This window comes from Falco punctatus (assembly GCF_963210335.1).
Source record: "Falco punctatus genome assembly, chromosome: 1".
NCBI classification, from domain to species: Eukaryota; Metazoa; Chordata; class Aves; order Falconiformes; family Falconidae; genus Falco; species Falco punctatus.
This window is the reverse complement of record NC_137580.1, coordinates 127395683-127412947: the sequence shown is the minus strand read 5'-3', so window position 1 is coordinate 127412947 and position 17265 is coordinate 127395683. Positions and strand designations below refer to the sequence as shown.

The 17265-nt window shown below is 52.0% G+C and overlaps 2 protein-coding genes and 1 long non-coding RNA gene across 3 annotated transcripts; 2 read left to right on the top strand and 1 right to left on the bottom strand.

Moving 5' to 3' along the window:
* Positions 1-62: 62 nt before the first annotated feature.
* On the bottom strand, positions 63-11068 carry LOC308058314. Its single transcript, XR_013925768.1, has 3 exons — positions 9981-11068; positions 8774-8835; positions 63-5573 (listed from the first exon to the last, which is right to left on the bottom strand). It is a non-coding gene; the product is annotated as an uncharacterized lncRNA (long non-coding RNA).
* MYADML2 (myeloid associated differentiation marker like 2) lies at positions 5568-8422 on the top strand. The gene has a single exon (XM_080373881.1). It carries the CDS (start codon positions 6140-6142, stop codon positions 7046-7048), a length of 909 nt encoding a protein of 302 aa, XP_080230007.1. The 5' UTR covers positions 5568-6139; the 3' UTR covers positions 7049-8422.
* A 116-nt stretch (positions 11069-11184) lies between the features above and the next one.
* On the top strand, positions 11185-17233 carry PYCR1 (pyrroline-5-carboxylate reductase 1). Its single transcript, XM_080373880.1, has 7 exons — positions 11185-11342; positions 11414-11484; positions 11578-11757; positions 12370-12591; positions 13069-13161; positions 13567-13730; positions 13831-17233. Exons 1-7 carry the CDS (start codon positions 11276-11278, stop codon positions 13988-13990), a joined length of 957 nt encoding a protein of 318 aa, XP_080230006.1. The 5' UTR covers positions 11185-11275; the 3' UTR covers positions 13991-17233.
* Positions 17234-17265: the final 32 nt, after the last annotated feature.

The window sequence follows — 17265 nt, the reverse complement described above, 5'->3', positions numbered from 1 at the left end:
TTAAGATGCAGGGAGATCTGTTTCTGCAGCAAAGGCCTCTGCTCTAGTGAGGGGAACATTTGATCAGACCGTGTGGGCTGCCTTAAGATGGGGAGCATTTGGAACATGAAAGGCAAGAGAACACAAGACAAGCACCAACATATTTCTATTCTTCTAGTCATTCACGAACACACCCACCTCAAAGCATGGAGAATCCCCTTGGATGGTCAGGGGAGGAGAAAGGAGGGACCAGGAATGTGTGACTGAAGCTGGAGAGAGCGAGGGACAGCTCTTTGGGGGGAAGGCACGCAGGCAGTTGCAGAGAAGCTGTGCACTGCAGCATCTTGCAGCTGTGTAGACAAACCTGCACAAGGAGCGTGATGTACAGCCGTTCAGCACACGTTCTGGATACCCACTTTCGCGTTTGCTTGCACTTGTATAACTGGTTACACAGTGTGTAGGCCACAGAAAATGAGGGCCTCATTTTAGAAAACTTCCCTGCACTTTCAAGATAGGTCTTGCCAGGTTAAAACGGTGGTGCCATTTGTAAGATCCATTGTCTTAGGTGAGTAAATGCAAAAGTGAACAAAACCGCAACCATTTGGTTACTTTTTGTGGATTTCAGCAAAGCGTTGAGCCATACCACAGAGGAAATGAGCCATCCTGCTGTGCTGCGTGGGTTTAGTACACATTTAAGGTAAAAAAAGTAGCTAAAGAGAAAAGGAGCGGTGCTCCCAGGAGAACTGAAATGCAGGAAAATTATCAGTGGAGTTGTCCTATGATCAGTCTAGGGATTACTGATACCCTTTATGTTTTGATGACAGATATAAAAGTAAAATTGCTCTTATTAAATTTTTCATGGCACTAGGTTGAGAGGCTTCTTTGGTACAGATGATGTTTGGAAAAGCGTACAGGAAGCTGGGATTCCTTTGAGGGCTGGAGTCACATGGAGTCAGTCAAAGCACTGGTACTTGTGCAGGTGCTGGAATTTCTGCCACATGCTAGTTGATCGGTTGCGACTGCCAAGGGGAACCGCTGTGCCTACCGGTTGTTCATGGGGTGGTGACACACGTGACGATGCACCTGTAGATGTGGCAAGTCCCCCAGGCTGTGCCCAGTGATGCATTGCTGCTAGGAAACAGTACAGTGTAAATACCAGTGTTGAATTTGGAATACTTTTTGCAGAGCTGGTTACCTGTATATCTAAAACATTCATTCAAAGGTTAATTTCTAAAAGGCAAGGAATGTTTGGAGGGGATCTTTTCCTTGGAAGTACAGGAGAAAGTCCCTGGGAGTCAGGGATCATTCTTCTAGATTAGTATGCCTCTGCAATGGCCTTTTATAACAGGTAACAGGGGGAGGTCTCAGAAATATTTTAAAGGAGGAACTTGGCTAATTTATTAGAAAAATTATACAATGTGGTTGCAAGTCATGGCTGGAAACTGGAATCTGTAACCGAGGAAATAATTTCCAGTTCTATACTTCTTGTACTTGTGCAATAAATACAATTTTCCCAAGCCTCTGTAAAACTGGCACTTGTCAGTTTATCCCCAGTGACATCTGCAGTGTGGAAGGCAGTGGCCAAAAGGGCAAGACTGGAAGAATTCAGTACTGTGTGTTTGTACTCTCAGATCTTATGATGAGATGTGATGCTTTCCCTCTGAGAGGGAAAAATTGTCTCCAAACGCATCGCATGGTTGAGCTAGAATTAAAATGCAACCAGGAAGTCAGCAGCTGACAGCAGGATGTACGGACCTGCGCTGCACAGCTACCGGCCCAGGCACAGGCATTGGGCCATGCCAGCAGTTTCAGCCCTGAGCTGGAGGGCAGGTGCTGGGTCTCTGCTCACTGTGGGGATCACTGCTGACACAGCGCCTGAGAGACACTGGCTCTCGCCCTGCTGCCCCGCGCATTAGCCCTCGCACAGGAGGACCACCAATCTGATTGAGTAATGCACACCAAACCCAGCTGTGACACAGTGAAGTCTGTGGACAATTCCATTCTGCTGGTCCCACCACCTGGAGCCCCAAGCTGGACTGGGGGCAGTGGCAAGGGGAAAGTGCCACCCACGCTGGCGAGACGGCTGCTCTGAGGAAAGGTGTCTGCGGAGGCTGCTCATGGGGACAGGTTCCTTGGACAAGCAACTGGAATCAGCATTAGTACTGTGAAAACATAGCAAGAGGGTGGTAGCAGCAGTGGGACAGCATTGCTGCTGCCTCAGTTCTGCAGTGCCTGCTGCAGCCATGCAGCAGGTGATGAGGCTCTTGTTCCCCACACTAGCCCCTGCTACTGTGTCCTGCTGGCAGTGCACCTCCTGCATGGAACCCAGGCTAAACATCTGGCCAGTTCTGTAGCCATGGTTTCTTCTGCGCCAATCAATGTCTTGCTTTGTAAGATGCTGTGACTTACCCTTTAGGAGGCACTGGTCTGATGCATGGGCATGTACAGGGCTTCTCAGCGTTCATCTGAATTGCAGAGCTGCCACGCCATTCACCAGCAGATGTCTGTGGTTATGGGTCTCCTGTCAGAACAAACCTTAAACTGTGCCAGGATCTCGAAGGAGTACCATAACTGCTGAGGTGATGGGGTGCAAGAAGTGGTGGTTTCTAATTCATGACCTTCCACCTGATAACCTGCTTACATGTTTCTAAAGTGAAAAGAGAATTTAAGTGCTTTGGCAGCACACCTGTGTAATGCTGGGAAATGAGCCTGCTGGCAGCACCTGAAGGGCCTGGGCATCCACAGAGGCCGGAGACCTGCGCGTTCAAATTCAACACCCACACAGATGGTAGCGGTCCCTCTGGTGCACCACTCCTGCCCACTCTTTATTCCGGGAACCGTTGCCCTCTGCTGATGCCGCCTCCTGGTGCTGAGGGCTCTCTGGAGTGCTGCTGTTTCTCATGGGAAGCGAAAGCCCAGCAGCAGGGCCAGCTGCTCAGAGCCTAGGCACCACTGACAGGCCACAGGGCAGCTGGGGGTGTCATGACCATCCAGCCCATGGCACCAGGACCTTGCAAGCAGTCATCCTCAAGCGTGTCTTGACAGGGAGCATCCCATTGCTTTCTGCTCATGAGTGCATTGGTCCCTTGGTCAGGCAGGAGGTGATGCAGCAAGTTTCAGCATAAGCAAGAACACAATGGGCTATAAACTGTAAAATTGTTCTTCTTCCATGACTGTGGAGTTCAGTGCAATGCCTGACTGCCAGAATGCGAGTACTGAATAAACTTTTCCTCACTGACCCCACGTAGCCAGCGTGGTACGCTGCAGCCCAGTGCTACAATGGGGGGTGTTGCAGGGGGATCAAAAGGGGCATCCTGCTAGGGCTTAAAGAGAAAAATTATGAGTGTCATCTCAGCTGTGTTTAGGTGCAGCAGAGCATCACTGATGGAATGCTGAGTCTACACAGGGACAGCAAAGCAGTGTCCCCACACAGGATGGGTCAGAGTCCAACAGCAGCCACAGCTTTGCCTTGTAATGCAGTCCCCCTGTTTCGCAGGACGTGTGGCAATACAGACAGGGACACACTGCTGGTAAAGTCTGGAAAACTTCTGCTAGAGGTGAAGGATTAACATCACAGAGAGTCAAGAAGGGCAAGACCTCAGGGTGAGAGCACATTCACCTGGATCTCCTTGGTTCTTGCTGCATTTCCTGGCTGTTGTGATGTTAATTGTGCAGCTTGCACCCCAAATGAATGCAGGTCTTCTACCTTTAGCACCAGAGGTCATTTTAAGGAAAATGGGAGTGATATTCAATGAAAGAGACACCGAGGTTACAAGATGGTGACAAACCTGAAGGTAGGCACATTTTATCTTAACATCCACAGAATTTGTACTGTTCTGGTGCGAATCATTCCGTAAAGTTATGCCTGGCCTACAAAACGCTGACTGTGAGCTGCTGGAGTGCTGTAGCCACTGCTTTCCACTGTAAGCAATCCTGCTGTAACCCGTGTCTGTCTCCATTTGTCTCTTGTCTTAAGCCACAGCTGGATCACAAGTGACTTGCAGCAGCAATATGAGCTTAAATAGTTCTTGTCCAATCCCTCAGCCCTGGCTGCTCTGTCAGTGGTGCTGCTGCGTGGGTACAACTGTGCACATCTGCAGCATAAATCAGACCAGCAATGGTTCCAGGTTAAAAATAATCCCTGTCAGGTGCATGTTTTCTGCTGTTCCTTTTTTAAAATCTGAGATTAGTGTCCTGATCCAGCCTGCAGAACAGTTGTGTAGGCAAGAGGTATAAGAGCAAGGGAGGGATGGGAAGAAGCAGCCAGAAAACAGACATGCTGCGTCACCTCCAAAGCTGATTTTATCCAAGCAGAGACTTACGTAAAGGCAGTGTGAGCTGCTGTGGTCGCACGTCCCAGGTGGTGGTCCTGCCTGCCAGCAGCACTGGTGCCAGCAGACTGTGCAGGCAGTGCATTGCTGAGAATGTGTGCTCTTCCAGGGGGTCCGGGAGCTTTCAGCTGCTTGAGCTCCTCAAGCTGGCCCATCTGAGTCCCCAGCTGCAGCACAAGGATGGGTCATGGGAGAAGGAGGAGCAGTGTCCTTCACCTGGACAAACCAGGCTGCCCCTGAACTGCATGCTAAGTTTATAAATTGGAGCAGACACTCTCTTTTGTCAGCTCTTTATAGTGTCTGGCACCACGTGTGGCAATTCATTGGCAGGTCACACATCATTATGCTAACATACAAATAAGAAACAATGATATTAAGCAATTATTACTGTTACCAAGCATGAGGGTCGATTACAATTCCCAGTTGGGAAGTTGCAGACTTTTTATCAGCACAGCTGATGACTACCTTGAATTGCTGAGAACAGTTTTAGGGCTCTGGGCTGAGCTGGCCCTCAGTCGTGCTGACTCCCTGCACCTGCCCAGGGCTCCTGGGATGATCCTGCTTCCATTCTGGGACCAGCTGCAGGTGAGGAGTCAGCAATGCTGCCATGAGGTAAGTAAGGAATTTTTCTACTGTGCTGTGTTTTTCATTATTCCCATTCTGAAACTACATCAGAAATTTTCTTTGGGGCTTTTAGAGTTAGAATCAAGAGACTTCTGGGCAGAGACCCAGTTGGGGGAAATGTATAGCAAAAACGGCTACCTGGGAAAGCTTTGATCCAACAACAGGGAGGGTTTGACACTGTGCATTGAAATCTGTGTTCCGAAACAAAGTTAAGCATATCAAAGCATTTTTTTTTTATTTATTTCAGTTGTGTTTGGTTTCAGCATTCAGAGATACAAGAATAACTGTTTCCCATACAAGTAAAACAGATACAGGAAAAACTTTAAGGAGATAGTGAGGACTGGCACTCAAAATCTTGACAGCCGCTTGCTCTTACCAGTGCTCAGGACACAGCATGGCCTTTCACAGCAGGTGAACAAATGGAGCAAGTGAGTCAGCTTTTATTGTAGCCTCTGGCCTAAACCCTTTTATAGGGCTTGTGATGCCTCTGGGCTTGCACCCCGGCTCAGGGGGCTTGGGGTCTGCAGCACTGGGCTCCTGCTTGTGCAGCATGGCTGGATCACAGCCCGCTCCCACGGGCAGCCCCATGGCATGGGGCAGCTGCTGGGGGAACAGCAGCATTCTGGTGACCAAGTGCACCTAGAGGAACAGCAGAAGGATAATCAAGGGCCTCTGGCGGAGCTCACAGTTTCAGTGTTAAATAACATCGGCTTGCAGCAGTTGGGGGGGCAGGACTCATTCCAGCACTATTAATATAGCCCCTATTTATACTCCTAGGCTCCTGCAAACGGCACAGCAGAGAGCTACAGCTGCAGAGCTAAAATGGAATAAATGTCAGCCTCCAGGGAGAAAGCGATCCTTTCAGCCATCATGCAGGAAAGGAGATGGTGAAAGGACAGAAGCTGGGGCAGGTTTCAGACCTGAGAAAGAGGAGCAAGCTGATCAAAGCACCCTGAGTTTGCAGCCAGTGGGCAGAGCCAGCCAGCAGCCTCCCTGCAGCCAGCAAGTCTGTGCGGAGAGGCTGCCAGGAACACACGCGCAGCCTCACAGGCAGCCCCTACAGTGCTGGTGGAGACAAGGTGGGGGTTTGGGCTGCTGCTCTACGGATCCGGTACTAGGTGTGACTCGGGGACAAAGGAGCAGAAGCCTGAAAGGACATTTGGCGGGGGGAAGGCATTAAGTGCATTGTCTGCTGGGCTGGGAAGATGATGGAGACCACAGGAGGGCCATATCTGAACACCGCTGCCTTGACATCCCCTGTGGGAATAGCTCGTTTGCTGCAGATGACGTTTGGATGTACCACGTTCAGCCTGGTAGTCCATCAGGGGGGATTCAGCGCGGCATACGGCACTTTCTGCATGTTTGTCTGGACCTTCTGTTTTGCTGTCACTGTCTTCATCATCACCTGCGAATTCACACATCTGCACAGCTGCCTGAGTATTTCCTGGGGAAACTTCACCGCTGCTTTTGCCATGCTCGCCACGCTCATGTCCATCACGGCTGCAGTGATCTACCCACTTTACTTTGTCCAGCTGGGCTGTTACCCCATCGGCTGTGAGGTGAGAGACTTTCGCATTGCAGCCAGTGTCTTTGCGGGCCTCCTGTTCATTGCATACACCACCGAGGTGTTCTTAACCAGGGCAAAACCAGGACAAGTCACCAGCTACATGGCCACCATCTCTGGGCTCCTGAAAATTGTGCAGGCCTTCGTGGCCTGCATCATCTTCGGGGCGCTGGTGAACGACAGCCAGTACAGCAAATACGTGGCAACGCAGTGGTGCGTGGCTGTCTACAGCTTTTGCTTCGTGGTGACGGTGGTGGTTGTGGCCTTCAGTGTCACAGGTAAGACTGCCTTGCTGTGGTTCCCCTTTGAGCGCTCTGTGGTCGTCTACACCTTCGCGGCCGTGCTGCTGTATGTGAGCGCAGCGGTCATCTGGCCGGTGTTCTGCTTTGACAGCAAGTACGGCTCCCCCCAGCGCCCCAGCCTCTGCGCCAAGGGCAAGTGCCCCTGGGACAGCCAGCTGGTGATTGCCATTTTCACCTACGTGAACCTGCTGCTCTATGTCGTGGACCTGGCATACTCCCAGCGCATCCGCTTTGTCTCCCACCTCTGAGATGCGGGTCTCCTGCTGCTGAGCCATCCCAGCACCATCAGCAACAGCAGTTGGGGATGCAGTGGGAGATGGGATGTGGGGAAGGGAGGTGCTGAGCAGGCATGTGCGCAAGAACCATCAACCAAACTTCAAGGTTAAGACTGACTGGACCAGCAAACTATCGACCTGTTGTGGGTGGGCTGCAGCTGATGCTGGGAAAAACCCATTCCCTGTCACTCATCATCTGCCTCAGCCACCCGCTGCCAGCCCAAAGAAACAACACGACTCCAAGTATGCAAAATGGCCTTTCATCTCCAGGTGGCAGAAGTGCTTGCCGCTGCAACAGCAGGTCTGCAGACTACCAGATTACTGAGCCAAATATTAGGAAAGACACCAAGGATTTTGAAACTGTTACCAGCGCTTAACCGTAATCAAGTGACTACCCAGGAAGTGGGAAAGTTAAAAGCTGCATCAAGGAACACCAGTTCTGGAGATGAAAAACAGTCCCTCAGAGTTTGGGTTAGTTTGGGCTATGTGGTGAGACACAAAGTGCTTGCAAGCGTGGGAAATTCCAGTCAGGATGTTTCTGAGAAGAACATCATAGTTGTAATAGCATTGCGAAGATTACCAGTCCTTCCCCTTCCTCTCCTCTCCTTAGCTGTTTAGCCCAAAAAAGAATATCCTCAAGCATGCACCTTGTGGGGAAGCATGGGATACTCCCATTTAGCAAACACGGAGTCACTACATAAGTGAAAATCTGCAAAATTGGGGCTCTTCTGCCAAGAACCAGGGTGCGGAACAGAGCCAAACTGCCAAATAGCCGTGTGTAACTCGACATCTTTGCTCGAGCAGGACCTGAAGGTACCTTGGCATGTGCTTTGCCCCAGTTCATATGCCACTGTTTCTGTATACTGATGTCAAGAATTTGTTTTTTTCTGGAAGCTTAAAGATAAATTCTGGAGGGAGGGAGGAAGGTCATGCAGAGATGGACTGATCTTGCAGCGCTGCACAAAAGACCAAACTGGGCCAGGGGGGCACAGACGGGACAGGGTGCAACAAAACTTGCATATGACGGTAAGGCACTGGGAGCGCTGCCCCAGAGCAGATCAGGCATTAGGATTTCTGAGCTCTTTGTGTCACCAACCAGCTCCATTTCTGTGACCTGTCCCTGACAAAACACACACTTTGAAGTCCCACATTGCATAGCTCAGATTTCAGGCTTAATTGGGAGAAATGTTCTTCATTTCTGATCCAGCGAAAAACCAAAGCAGTCTGAGTACTTGTGCAGAAAGCATACAGACTAGATAGGTTTGATTAAAATTGAAAGTAGCTGTCTTATTTTTATTAGCCGATTTATTTTTAACCAAATTAAAATAAAGCTGAATGGCACTTACATACTACATCTCCAAAGATTTGTATACTTTTGTCTTGCTCTCTGCACAGCTTTTCTTTCCCCAGACGCAGCTCTTCAGCTTTCTGCCAGAAAGCACAGCTCAATTTATTTTGGTTTATGAAGCCTGAATCCAGCCCCAAAAAAGTATATACACAGGATGGCTGAGACCTCTGGCTGACATTCTTTGTAGCAGAGTCACTCAGGAAAAAGGAAGGAAACTTACTTTTCATCAGTGCTTTGTATGGGGTTTGAAAACCAAAGGGAAAAATTGTTGGGACAGAATGCGTTGGCTAATTCTGCTACCAGGTAAGAACCAGCCTTTAGCAGTGAGAATTATTAGCCAGATTACCTACCAAACAGCCTTCCAAGGGGGGGGGGGGTTCTCCCCTGAAAGTCCCCATCAAGGGCAGGAGGTCTGGAAAAGAATGGTCCAGCAGGAGCTTGCCTAGCTTGTCCTAGGGTAAGCCCCAAGCCTTTCTACTGTACATATAAACCAGGACATTAGAGAGCTTTATTTCTTGCCACACAAACAATTTGAGCAGTTGTACAAATAAGAAATGCTGACTTGGGAAAAGGAATCCATTTGTATTAGAGGTGGTGGTGTACAAAGAGAGCAATTGCACACAAAAGGCACCTTGAGCATTTATGATGTATTCTTTTTAAACCCATCAACCTGGACAAATTAAACTGTTTCACACTTGAAAATTACTTAATTTTTGTTATTACAGAGCAGTAAAAATCCAACAGGTGACTGTGAACCATTATGAATTCTGTTCTAAAATTCCAACCTGCAAATGCAGGAATATTGCTTTACGAAAGCACCTTCCTATGGGCTCTGAGGGGTTGCTGGGTGCCAGGGTGAGGAACGTGGATGGCAGGTATCCCCAGGCAGGGCTGCTCATCCCCAGAGATGGCTCTGCAGGTCTTTTGGGCAGCGAGGTCTGCCGGAACGCCCCTCAGCTGGTTAACGCTTTTTTCAGCTGTGCATTTGCTTGCTTTTTGCTGTGAAGATTTTGCAAAGTAGGAGCAACTAGTGGGAATGTGGTATCTGCTCATGGCACAAGCTGATGCCACTCACACGCTGTCAGGGATGAAGAGAAAGGCCCAAGGCAAACAGGTAACTGGGAAACAATGGGGGTAAAATGGAGTGCCTTCACAACAAGAAGTAAACAGAATTTAACATGGAAATCATGATACCACTGACTGGAAGAGTGGAAAGACAAGTCATTGCCAAGAACAGTGTGTTCAGATTTAGCTTTCTCATCTGCCAGCCAAAGACTGAGCAAAAAATGTTAGCATGGTCAAAATGGCAAAAAATGATTGTGTGGACAACAATCCACTCTTTTAGGAGAGAAAAAAAAATAACAACCTCATGCTTCAGTGGTTAAAACACTCACTAACCATTGGAAACTATGAGATTACCCAATCTAGGACGGAGAACATCAGATACCTGCTTAATACAATTTTAACAACCAACCCTGTAACGATTCAGTTAATTAAACCCCCCCCTATTTCCAGAGCTTTTCTTTCCCCTTAATAAATCATGATCAAGTAACTTGCCATGAAACAGGCGCCAACGTTCTCACTGTTTTGGTGAAGCGGTGGCAGAACGTGCAGGCATTCATTTGAAATTGCGGGTTTGTGCTGCAGTCGGTGCAGAGGCCTCCAGGGGATCCCGGCCCGACATAGAGAGAAAAGACCTGGATTTAGAACGGGTTGGGGTCTGGTTTGGTTTGGTTGGGGTTCCCCCCCTTCTCTTTTTGAAGACTTGGGTTCAGCATTCCCCAAAGACAACCTTTAGGAGCACTTAGCAGCAGGAGTTACACCGAGATATTTTTGTCAATAAAGGAGTAAGGAAAAAGCCAAACGGGGGGATGGGGACAGGGACAGGAGGCAAGAAAAAGAAACCACCGCAGTAAGTTGACGTTAGGAAAAGATACGCTCTGCCTGGTGCCCGGGGTCTATAGCGACGTGTTTCAACGCATCTTTGCCTCTGCACAGCCCGTCCCTGCGGGAGTGCGGCCGCGGCCATGCGGGACTGTGCCCGAGGCCGTGCAGGGTTGTGACCGGGGCTATGCGGGACCGTGACCGGGGAAGTTGCGGGGGCGCGGCCCGCCCGCCCCCTCCCGCCACCGCGGACCCGCCCGTTGCGCTGACGCGACTTGCCCGGTTATCGGGCCACCAAAGCCCCGTCCCGGGGCAGCGGCTGCCCGGGCGGGGGGAATGGGGCCGGGGCCGCTTCCCGGAGAGGCACCCCCGGAGCCCCTCCCCGCCTGCTGCTGGCCCAGGAGGCGGCGGCGGCGGGAGGACACGACGAGGACCGAGGGCCCCTTCCCGCACCTGCCGCGACCGCGCGGGGCTGGAGGGGCCGCGGCATCCCGGGAACGTCCGGGGGAGCAGCTGGGGGGCCCGCCCCACCCTCCCTGCTGCCGACAGGGACGGCGGGCACGGCGGCCCGGGAAACGGGGGGCGCTGCTGGGGGGCAGCCGGGAGCTGGCGATCCAGCCCCCCCGCCCCGGCCGGGCCCCTCCGCGGCGGTGCCCGAAGCTTCCAGAACGGCGCGCGCCACCAGCCAGCGGCTGCGGCGGGAGGACAGCGCCCCCTAGCGCCGCGCCGCTGCACCGAGCGGACACCGGCGGCGGTGAATGATGCAATACCCGCTGCCGGTTGCCCCAATAGCTGGCGAGAGCCGCGCCGGTGTCCCCGCCCCTCGCCCCTGAGTGGCGGAGAGCCGGGGCGGCCCCGCCCCGCCCCTCGCCGATTTGCTGCGCGCCGACGCCCGGTGCCGCTCACCCTGCGGCCCCACCTCCCTGCGCGGTGCGCGGCCACGTGGCCGGTGGCCGCGGGGCCGAGCCATGAGCGTGGGCTTCATCGGCGCCGGGCAGCTCGCCTTCGCCCTGGCTAGGGGCTTCACGGCGGCAGGTGGGCGCAGGGCGCGGCGGGCGGGAGGGGGGCGCGGAGCCGCCCGGGCTGACGCGCGGTGCTGTCCGCAGGGGTCTTGGCCGCGCACAAGATCACGGCGAGCTCCCCGGACACCGAGCTGCCCACCGTCAGCGGGCTGCGGGTGAGTGCGGGCGGGCGGGCGGGCGGGCGGCGGCGCGACCCCGGCGGGCCGCCCCCGTGACGGCGCTCCCGCTTCTCCCCTCCCCCGCTGCAGAAAATTGGTGTGAACTTCACGGTGAGCAACAAGGACACGGTGAAGAGCAGCGATGTCCTGTTCCTGGCCGTCAAGCCGCCCATCATCCCCTTCATCCTGGAGGAGGTGGGCCCCGACATCGAGGCCCGGCACATCGTGGTCTCCTGCGCGGCCGGCGTCACCATTAGCTCCATCGAGAAGGTGAGGGGCTGCGGGGGCCGGGGGCCTGCCGGGGTCAGAGCCGGTGCGTGCGGGAGCCGGCGCGGAGCCCCCGCAGCCGCCCCGCAGCGGCATGGGGGACGGGCCTCGCTCGGCCCATAGCGGTGCTGCAGCTGCCCGGCTGCTTCGGGGCCCCGTTGCCCACCCTCGTCAGAACAAGCTGTGAGAGCCTTGGCGCCAACTCTCCCCGCCCAAGGTGTTGTCAAGTCCCTTTCTGCTCAGCAGCGTTGGGCTGTCTCCCAGGAATTTCTGCAGACGTTGTGCTAAGTCTCTGCGGGAGCTGGTGTGGGAGAGAGCGGCACAGGTTGTCGCTCCCAGCTACAGCTCTGCCCACCTTCCTGTTTGTTGGTACTGCCTAAGACTTGACACTTAAGTTTTGGCCGCATCAGCTTAAAGGAGGACGTTTGGAATATGGGAGACTGTTTTTCCTCTGTATGTGTTGTTGGTCTTGCATGTGGGGAGCCCCTTCCTAGACAGCCTGTTTGGTATGCCAGATATGCACTGAAGCTTGTTTTAATCTCTTCCTTCTTTCTTTCTTTCTTTCTTTCTTTCCTTCTTTCTTTCTTTCTGTCTCAAATAATTTTCTGCCCTAAGAAACTCTCTGCCTTCTGCCCCACACCAAAAGTGATCAGGTGCATGACTAACACCCCAGTGGTTGTCCGGGAAGGTGCTACAGTCTATGCCACCGGGACTCACGCGGATGTGGAGGATGGGAAGCTCCTGGAACAACTGATGGCCAGTGTAGGCTTCTGCACTGAGGTGGAAGAGGACCTGATAGATGCTGTAACGGGGCTCAGTGGCAGTGGCCCTGCGTATGTATGTGCTGCTTTCTCAGCTTGTGGCGGTCTTGGGGAGAGCAGTAGGCTTTGCATATGGTGAAAGTCTGTGTGACTTCAGTTTGTCATTTCTTGTTTTTTTCACCACTCACATTCATGACAGGACAGGTAATCCCGGTATCCCATTTATAAATGCTTTGGGTCAACAACAAAAGTCCATTACCAGTCAGACAAGTCTGAAGTCCATAGCCAGCATGCATTGTCCACATGTCCGTGTTGCAAAACGTGGGACTGTAGTTAGTACAATGCAAAAGCTGAATTTCTCCCATTCCCCCACCCCTGAGCTGGAACTCGTGGGAGGGAAGCCTGGTGTGGCCCCCATGCAGTAAAGGGGGAATGTTTTTGTCAAGTGATAGGAGTCACGGTGTAATCCTGGAGGTCTGGATTCTCTGCTCACTGAGACTATCAGTCTTGGAGTAGAGCCTTTCGGTCACCCTCTTCCTCTGTCTGATTTCAGGCGTTCACTGCCCTGGATGCTCTTGCGGATGGGGGAGTGAAAATGGGACTTCCCCGCAGGCTGGCTGTTCGACTTGGAGCGCAGGCTTTGCTGGTCAGTGTTTCCTCCTCCAGAACATGTTTGAGTCTATGCCTGCTCTGTGCAGAGTGTTCTGCATGTCACAGTTTGAAATTATCTCAGTCATTTTACTGAATCTACTTTAAAAAACCTGTTTGCTTTGACTGCACGCAGGTTCCCAGTGAGGGGATGTGGGAAGTGTCTGCAGCAATCTGCTGGCGCTGATGGTGTAGGAGCTGGGGCCTGGGGAACCGTGACTCCTCTGTAGGCCTTTTCAGCTCTGAAAAGTGTTTTAGCAGCCTGCTGATGGCTCTTGGGCAGGAGCCCCAGTTTTGCCCACCATGAGTGTTAGGTGCCGCTTTGTGCAGTGGAGAACAGGAGTATTTGACAGCCAGTTCCTCAGTCAGAGCTCTGTCAGATGTTTTCTCTTCCTCGCTACAGGGTGCTGCCAAAATGCTGTTAGAATCTGAGCAGCATCCTGGTCAGCTGAAGGACAACGTCTGCTCACCTGGGGGAGCCACCATCCATGCCCTGCACTTCCTGGAGAGTGGTGGCTTTCGCTCACTCCTAATCAATGCTGTGGAGGCTTCCTGCATCCGGACAAGGTGGGTGCCTAGGAAGTCCTAAAGAGCCCGAAAAACTTGCACTCCATACTCCCTGTCTCTTCCTTTTGCTATGTCTTTCTTTCTCACCACCCCATTGCAGGGAGCTGCAGCATCTGGCAGACCAAGAGAAGATCTCTGCAGCAGCCATAAAGAAGACCTTGTTGGATAAGGTGAAGCTGGAGTCTCCTTCTCTGTCTGTGGCACCTGCCAGCAAAGTCAGCCTGTTTACCAATAGGAGCTCCAGCAGCAAGAAGAACTGACCAGACCACAGTAGTCTGGCCATGCTGAACATGAGCCTCCTCCATGCCCTTTCCTTCTTGTCTAAGGAAAAATGCTTACTCTGAATGTTGGTGTCCCCCATACTCAGCACTTGGCTTACAGCAGCTGTGGAGCAGTGCAACGCTGTAGAGGAGGGTCTTTAACCTGTAGTGGGGTCAGTGCAAACTGTTCCTGGCATTGCTGTTCTCTGTTGGGCAGGGGTGTAACATCATCGGAGCTTCGTCAAGGGCATTGTTTGTCCAGAAGGCTTGCATAATTCTAGGACTCGGGCAGTGTTCAAGGTGTCCCATGCAGAAATGGTTGCTAATAGGATTTTAAGAGGTTTCAGAATGCCTTTTGGTTTCAAAGGTTTGAACCAGGCCTGGATCTCTCTTGCTTCATCTTGCATCTGGTGTCAGAGCTTGTGTCTTGTTGCTGTCTTTCTTTGCTAGAGCAGATGCTGCCACACAAAAGCAGTGCTGGGTGTTACACTAGAGGCTGGGCCCTAAAGCGTCTCTCATAAGGGACCAAAGTGCCTCTGCCCCATCTTCCTTGACTTTGAGACAGATGGTGTGAACCTCTGGACCGCACTCCGTTTCTCTCTTTGGTGGCTGCTCTGTCTGTTTTGGGGAACCATGAGCTGCTCTCACTGTTCCTCCTTCACTGCTAAACTTGCTTGGGTGTTTGGCCAGGTGGTGGGGTGGGTGGTCAGTGCTCCCTTTTTGCTCTCTGACACCTCTTCGTGCTCTCCATGGGCAGAATCTGTTCCCATGTGCCTATGGATATCTCTCAGTGTCACTGTGCACTGCGATGCTCTCCCTGCTCTTTTCACTGCTCCTGGGGCAGCTGGGAGCAGAGCTGAAATCAAGGACAACCTCCTCCAAAGAAAAGTCAACTTCTGTACCGTTTCCTTAGACTCAGGAAGGGTTTTTTACCTTGGTGCTGAGCTGCTGTGTGGCAGCAGGGCTCTTCCTCAGCACCCTTCCTTGCATCAGGCTGTACCTCCTTGGACTGCAGCGTTGATGCCTGTTGACAGCGGCTGCTTCAGCTTGTGCAATCCAGCCGTGTTGTGGTGGACTGACTGTCCCTCCACAACAGCATTTCTCGCAGCAAAGCCCCTGGGCTGGTGAAATCTCCAGCACAGCAGCCAGCCCTCTGTGTCACTTTATATTGGCACAGTTATGTCTCTGGTATTTTCTAGACAGTTTCTTTTTCCTTACTGGTTTTCTGAAGGTGTTGCACTGCTAATGGCTAGAAGGGGAAAACACCTAGAAAAAAGTTCAGGGCTGCTTCATGCAGTTGTGTCCCTAGTTCTTTAGAACAGAAGACTGAAGGGAAACACTGAGTCATCTGACGGGGCTTGTGGCTCAGATCTTGTCCCACGTCACCTAGCTTGTCCTGCATGAGACCTCGGAAGAAAGTCAGTTCCAGCTTGGCACAAAAGAAGCTCAGGAAGGACTTCAGAATGCCTGGTGCCTGTCCAACAACAAGCACTTGCTTGGTGAAACACATGCAAATGACTACACTTGTGCAGAGGAGAAAGACCCTTGCTGTTCTGGTCTGGAGAATTTCCCATCTGACTTAAGTTTGTGAGCAAGAAACAGCAGTGAAGGATGGGGAGTAGGAGCAGTGCCTTCTGCCCCTGCAGCTCTACTTGTGAGGGAGCTAATCTGGCCAGGGCTGTGGTAGCAGCAGGCGGAGGGTGGCCCTGCTGAACCCTTCCTGCTGGCTAGCACAGCCCTGAGTGCCAGGCCAGGTGCGAGCTGGCACTGTGCAGTGTCAGGACAACATGGCACTTCCCTTCCCTGGGCCCACCAGGGAAAGGAATCACTGAGGGTTGCAGACAAAGGGCAGAAAGAACCAACGCTCTGATCAGACAGAAGGCAGATTGCAGCCTGTCACCTGGAAGGCCAGTTAACCGTTACTTCGGGCACAGTCTTGGAAGCCAGCCCCAGAACAGCAGCAAAGAGAAGGTTGTATCTACTGTTTTCTATGGTATCTTTATAGCCAATGTCCCTGTGTGGCTTCCTTGCCTCTCCACATTTCTCCCACAGCCTGAGTCCATTTCCAAGCCAGAAAACTGCCCAAGGTGTGCAAGCTGCCACAGCCCTTCAGCAGGGCTGCTATGGGAACAGCATGCTGCAGGGGGTGGGATGGACTTGGGTGGGTAACTTGTACTGTGCTCCACCTTGGGGTGTAATGCGGGAGGGATGATAAAAGGGGGACGTTTAAGATGGGCTTATTGTCTCCTGAGGAATCCTGGATGTGCAGGCGATGCACAAAAAGTATTTTGGTATTGATGCAGAGGCTGCCAAAGACCACCTGGAAAAAAAAAACCGATCTAACACCAAGGAAAGCTTGGAAGGGTGTGAACAACAGTAGGGAAACAACTCGTTAAGGGAGTAGGGGGTGGAGGTCCCCTGAGCCGAAGGTCTCCAACACTCAAGGAATGTTGGACACTGGCGAGATCAAACGAAAGGTTACTTTGTATGAACTAAAGACTGGTAAGAGGGAGCAGCCTGCCGAGGGGTGAGTAATGGCCCCGGAAGCCGCAGAGTCAGCAGGAATCTGCAGTAACTGGGGGACAGGGAAACATGCAGGGGGAGATTGCACCCGCTGACTCAGTTCAAGGTCAGAGGCTTGCCCCTCCGTGCTTGTAAGGAGCATGTGTGCAAATTTACATGGCAAACGAGTCTGACTTTAATAAGGCGTGGTCTGCACTGAAGGATAAGAATAAAAGAGGAAAGCAAGTGCCATTTTAGGAGGGAATAAGAAAAAAAGCAGAAGGGACTTCTGGATGAGTGCCTCTACAAGAAATACCCTGTTGGCAGGTCCAATGCTGGATCCAGGACTTGTGATGTCTCTCTCCCCCTCTACCTCCACTGCCACCCCCCTGCCCCCTTCTTTTATTCTTTTACCTTTTTTTAGTAAGTAATGCAAGGCATAAAACTACATGCACAGCAAGTGATAAGCATTTCTGCTGCTCAATTAATCTACCAGTGAGCCTGACTATGGAATACAAAGTCTTTGTTTACCTGTGGTATTGTGTATACTCTGTTCCAACCAAGAAAATCAGTGAATCTGAGTCACTCCTCCCTCCTTGGCAGGATGTGACACAAAGGTGCTAGTGATGTTAAAGCATTTTTAGCGTTAGGCTTTTGGCTGGTAGCAGGGTACGACCCTATAGGCATGTCAGATGGTTACTCCTCTTCCCTCTTTATATAATAAACTGCTTCTCTGACAGAGTGCTGCGTTTGGTCTGGGTATGTCTCTTGCC

Excerpts from the sequence above, each read along its gene's own strand:
- MYADML2 (XM_080373881.1), top strand. The coding sequence starts at position 6,140 with ATGATGGAGACCACAGGAGGGCCATATCTGAACACCGCTGCCTTGACA.
- PYCR1 (XM_080373880.1), top strand. The coding sequence starts at position 11,276 with ATGAGCGTGGGCTTCATCGGCGCCGGGCAGCTCGCCTTCGCCCTGGCT. Across the intron at positions 11,485-11,577 it reads CCACCGTCAGCGGGCTGCGG|AAAATTGGTGTGAACTTCAC; the intron begins GTGAGTGCGGGC and ends CCCCCGCTGCAG. Across the intron at positions 12,592-13,068 it reads GTGGCAGTGGCCCTGCGTAT|GCGTTCACTGCCCTGGATGC; the intron begins GTATGTGCTGCT and ends GTCTGATTTCAG.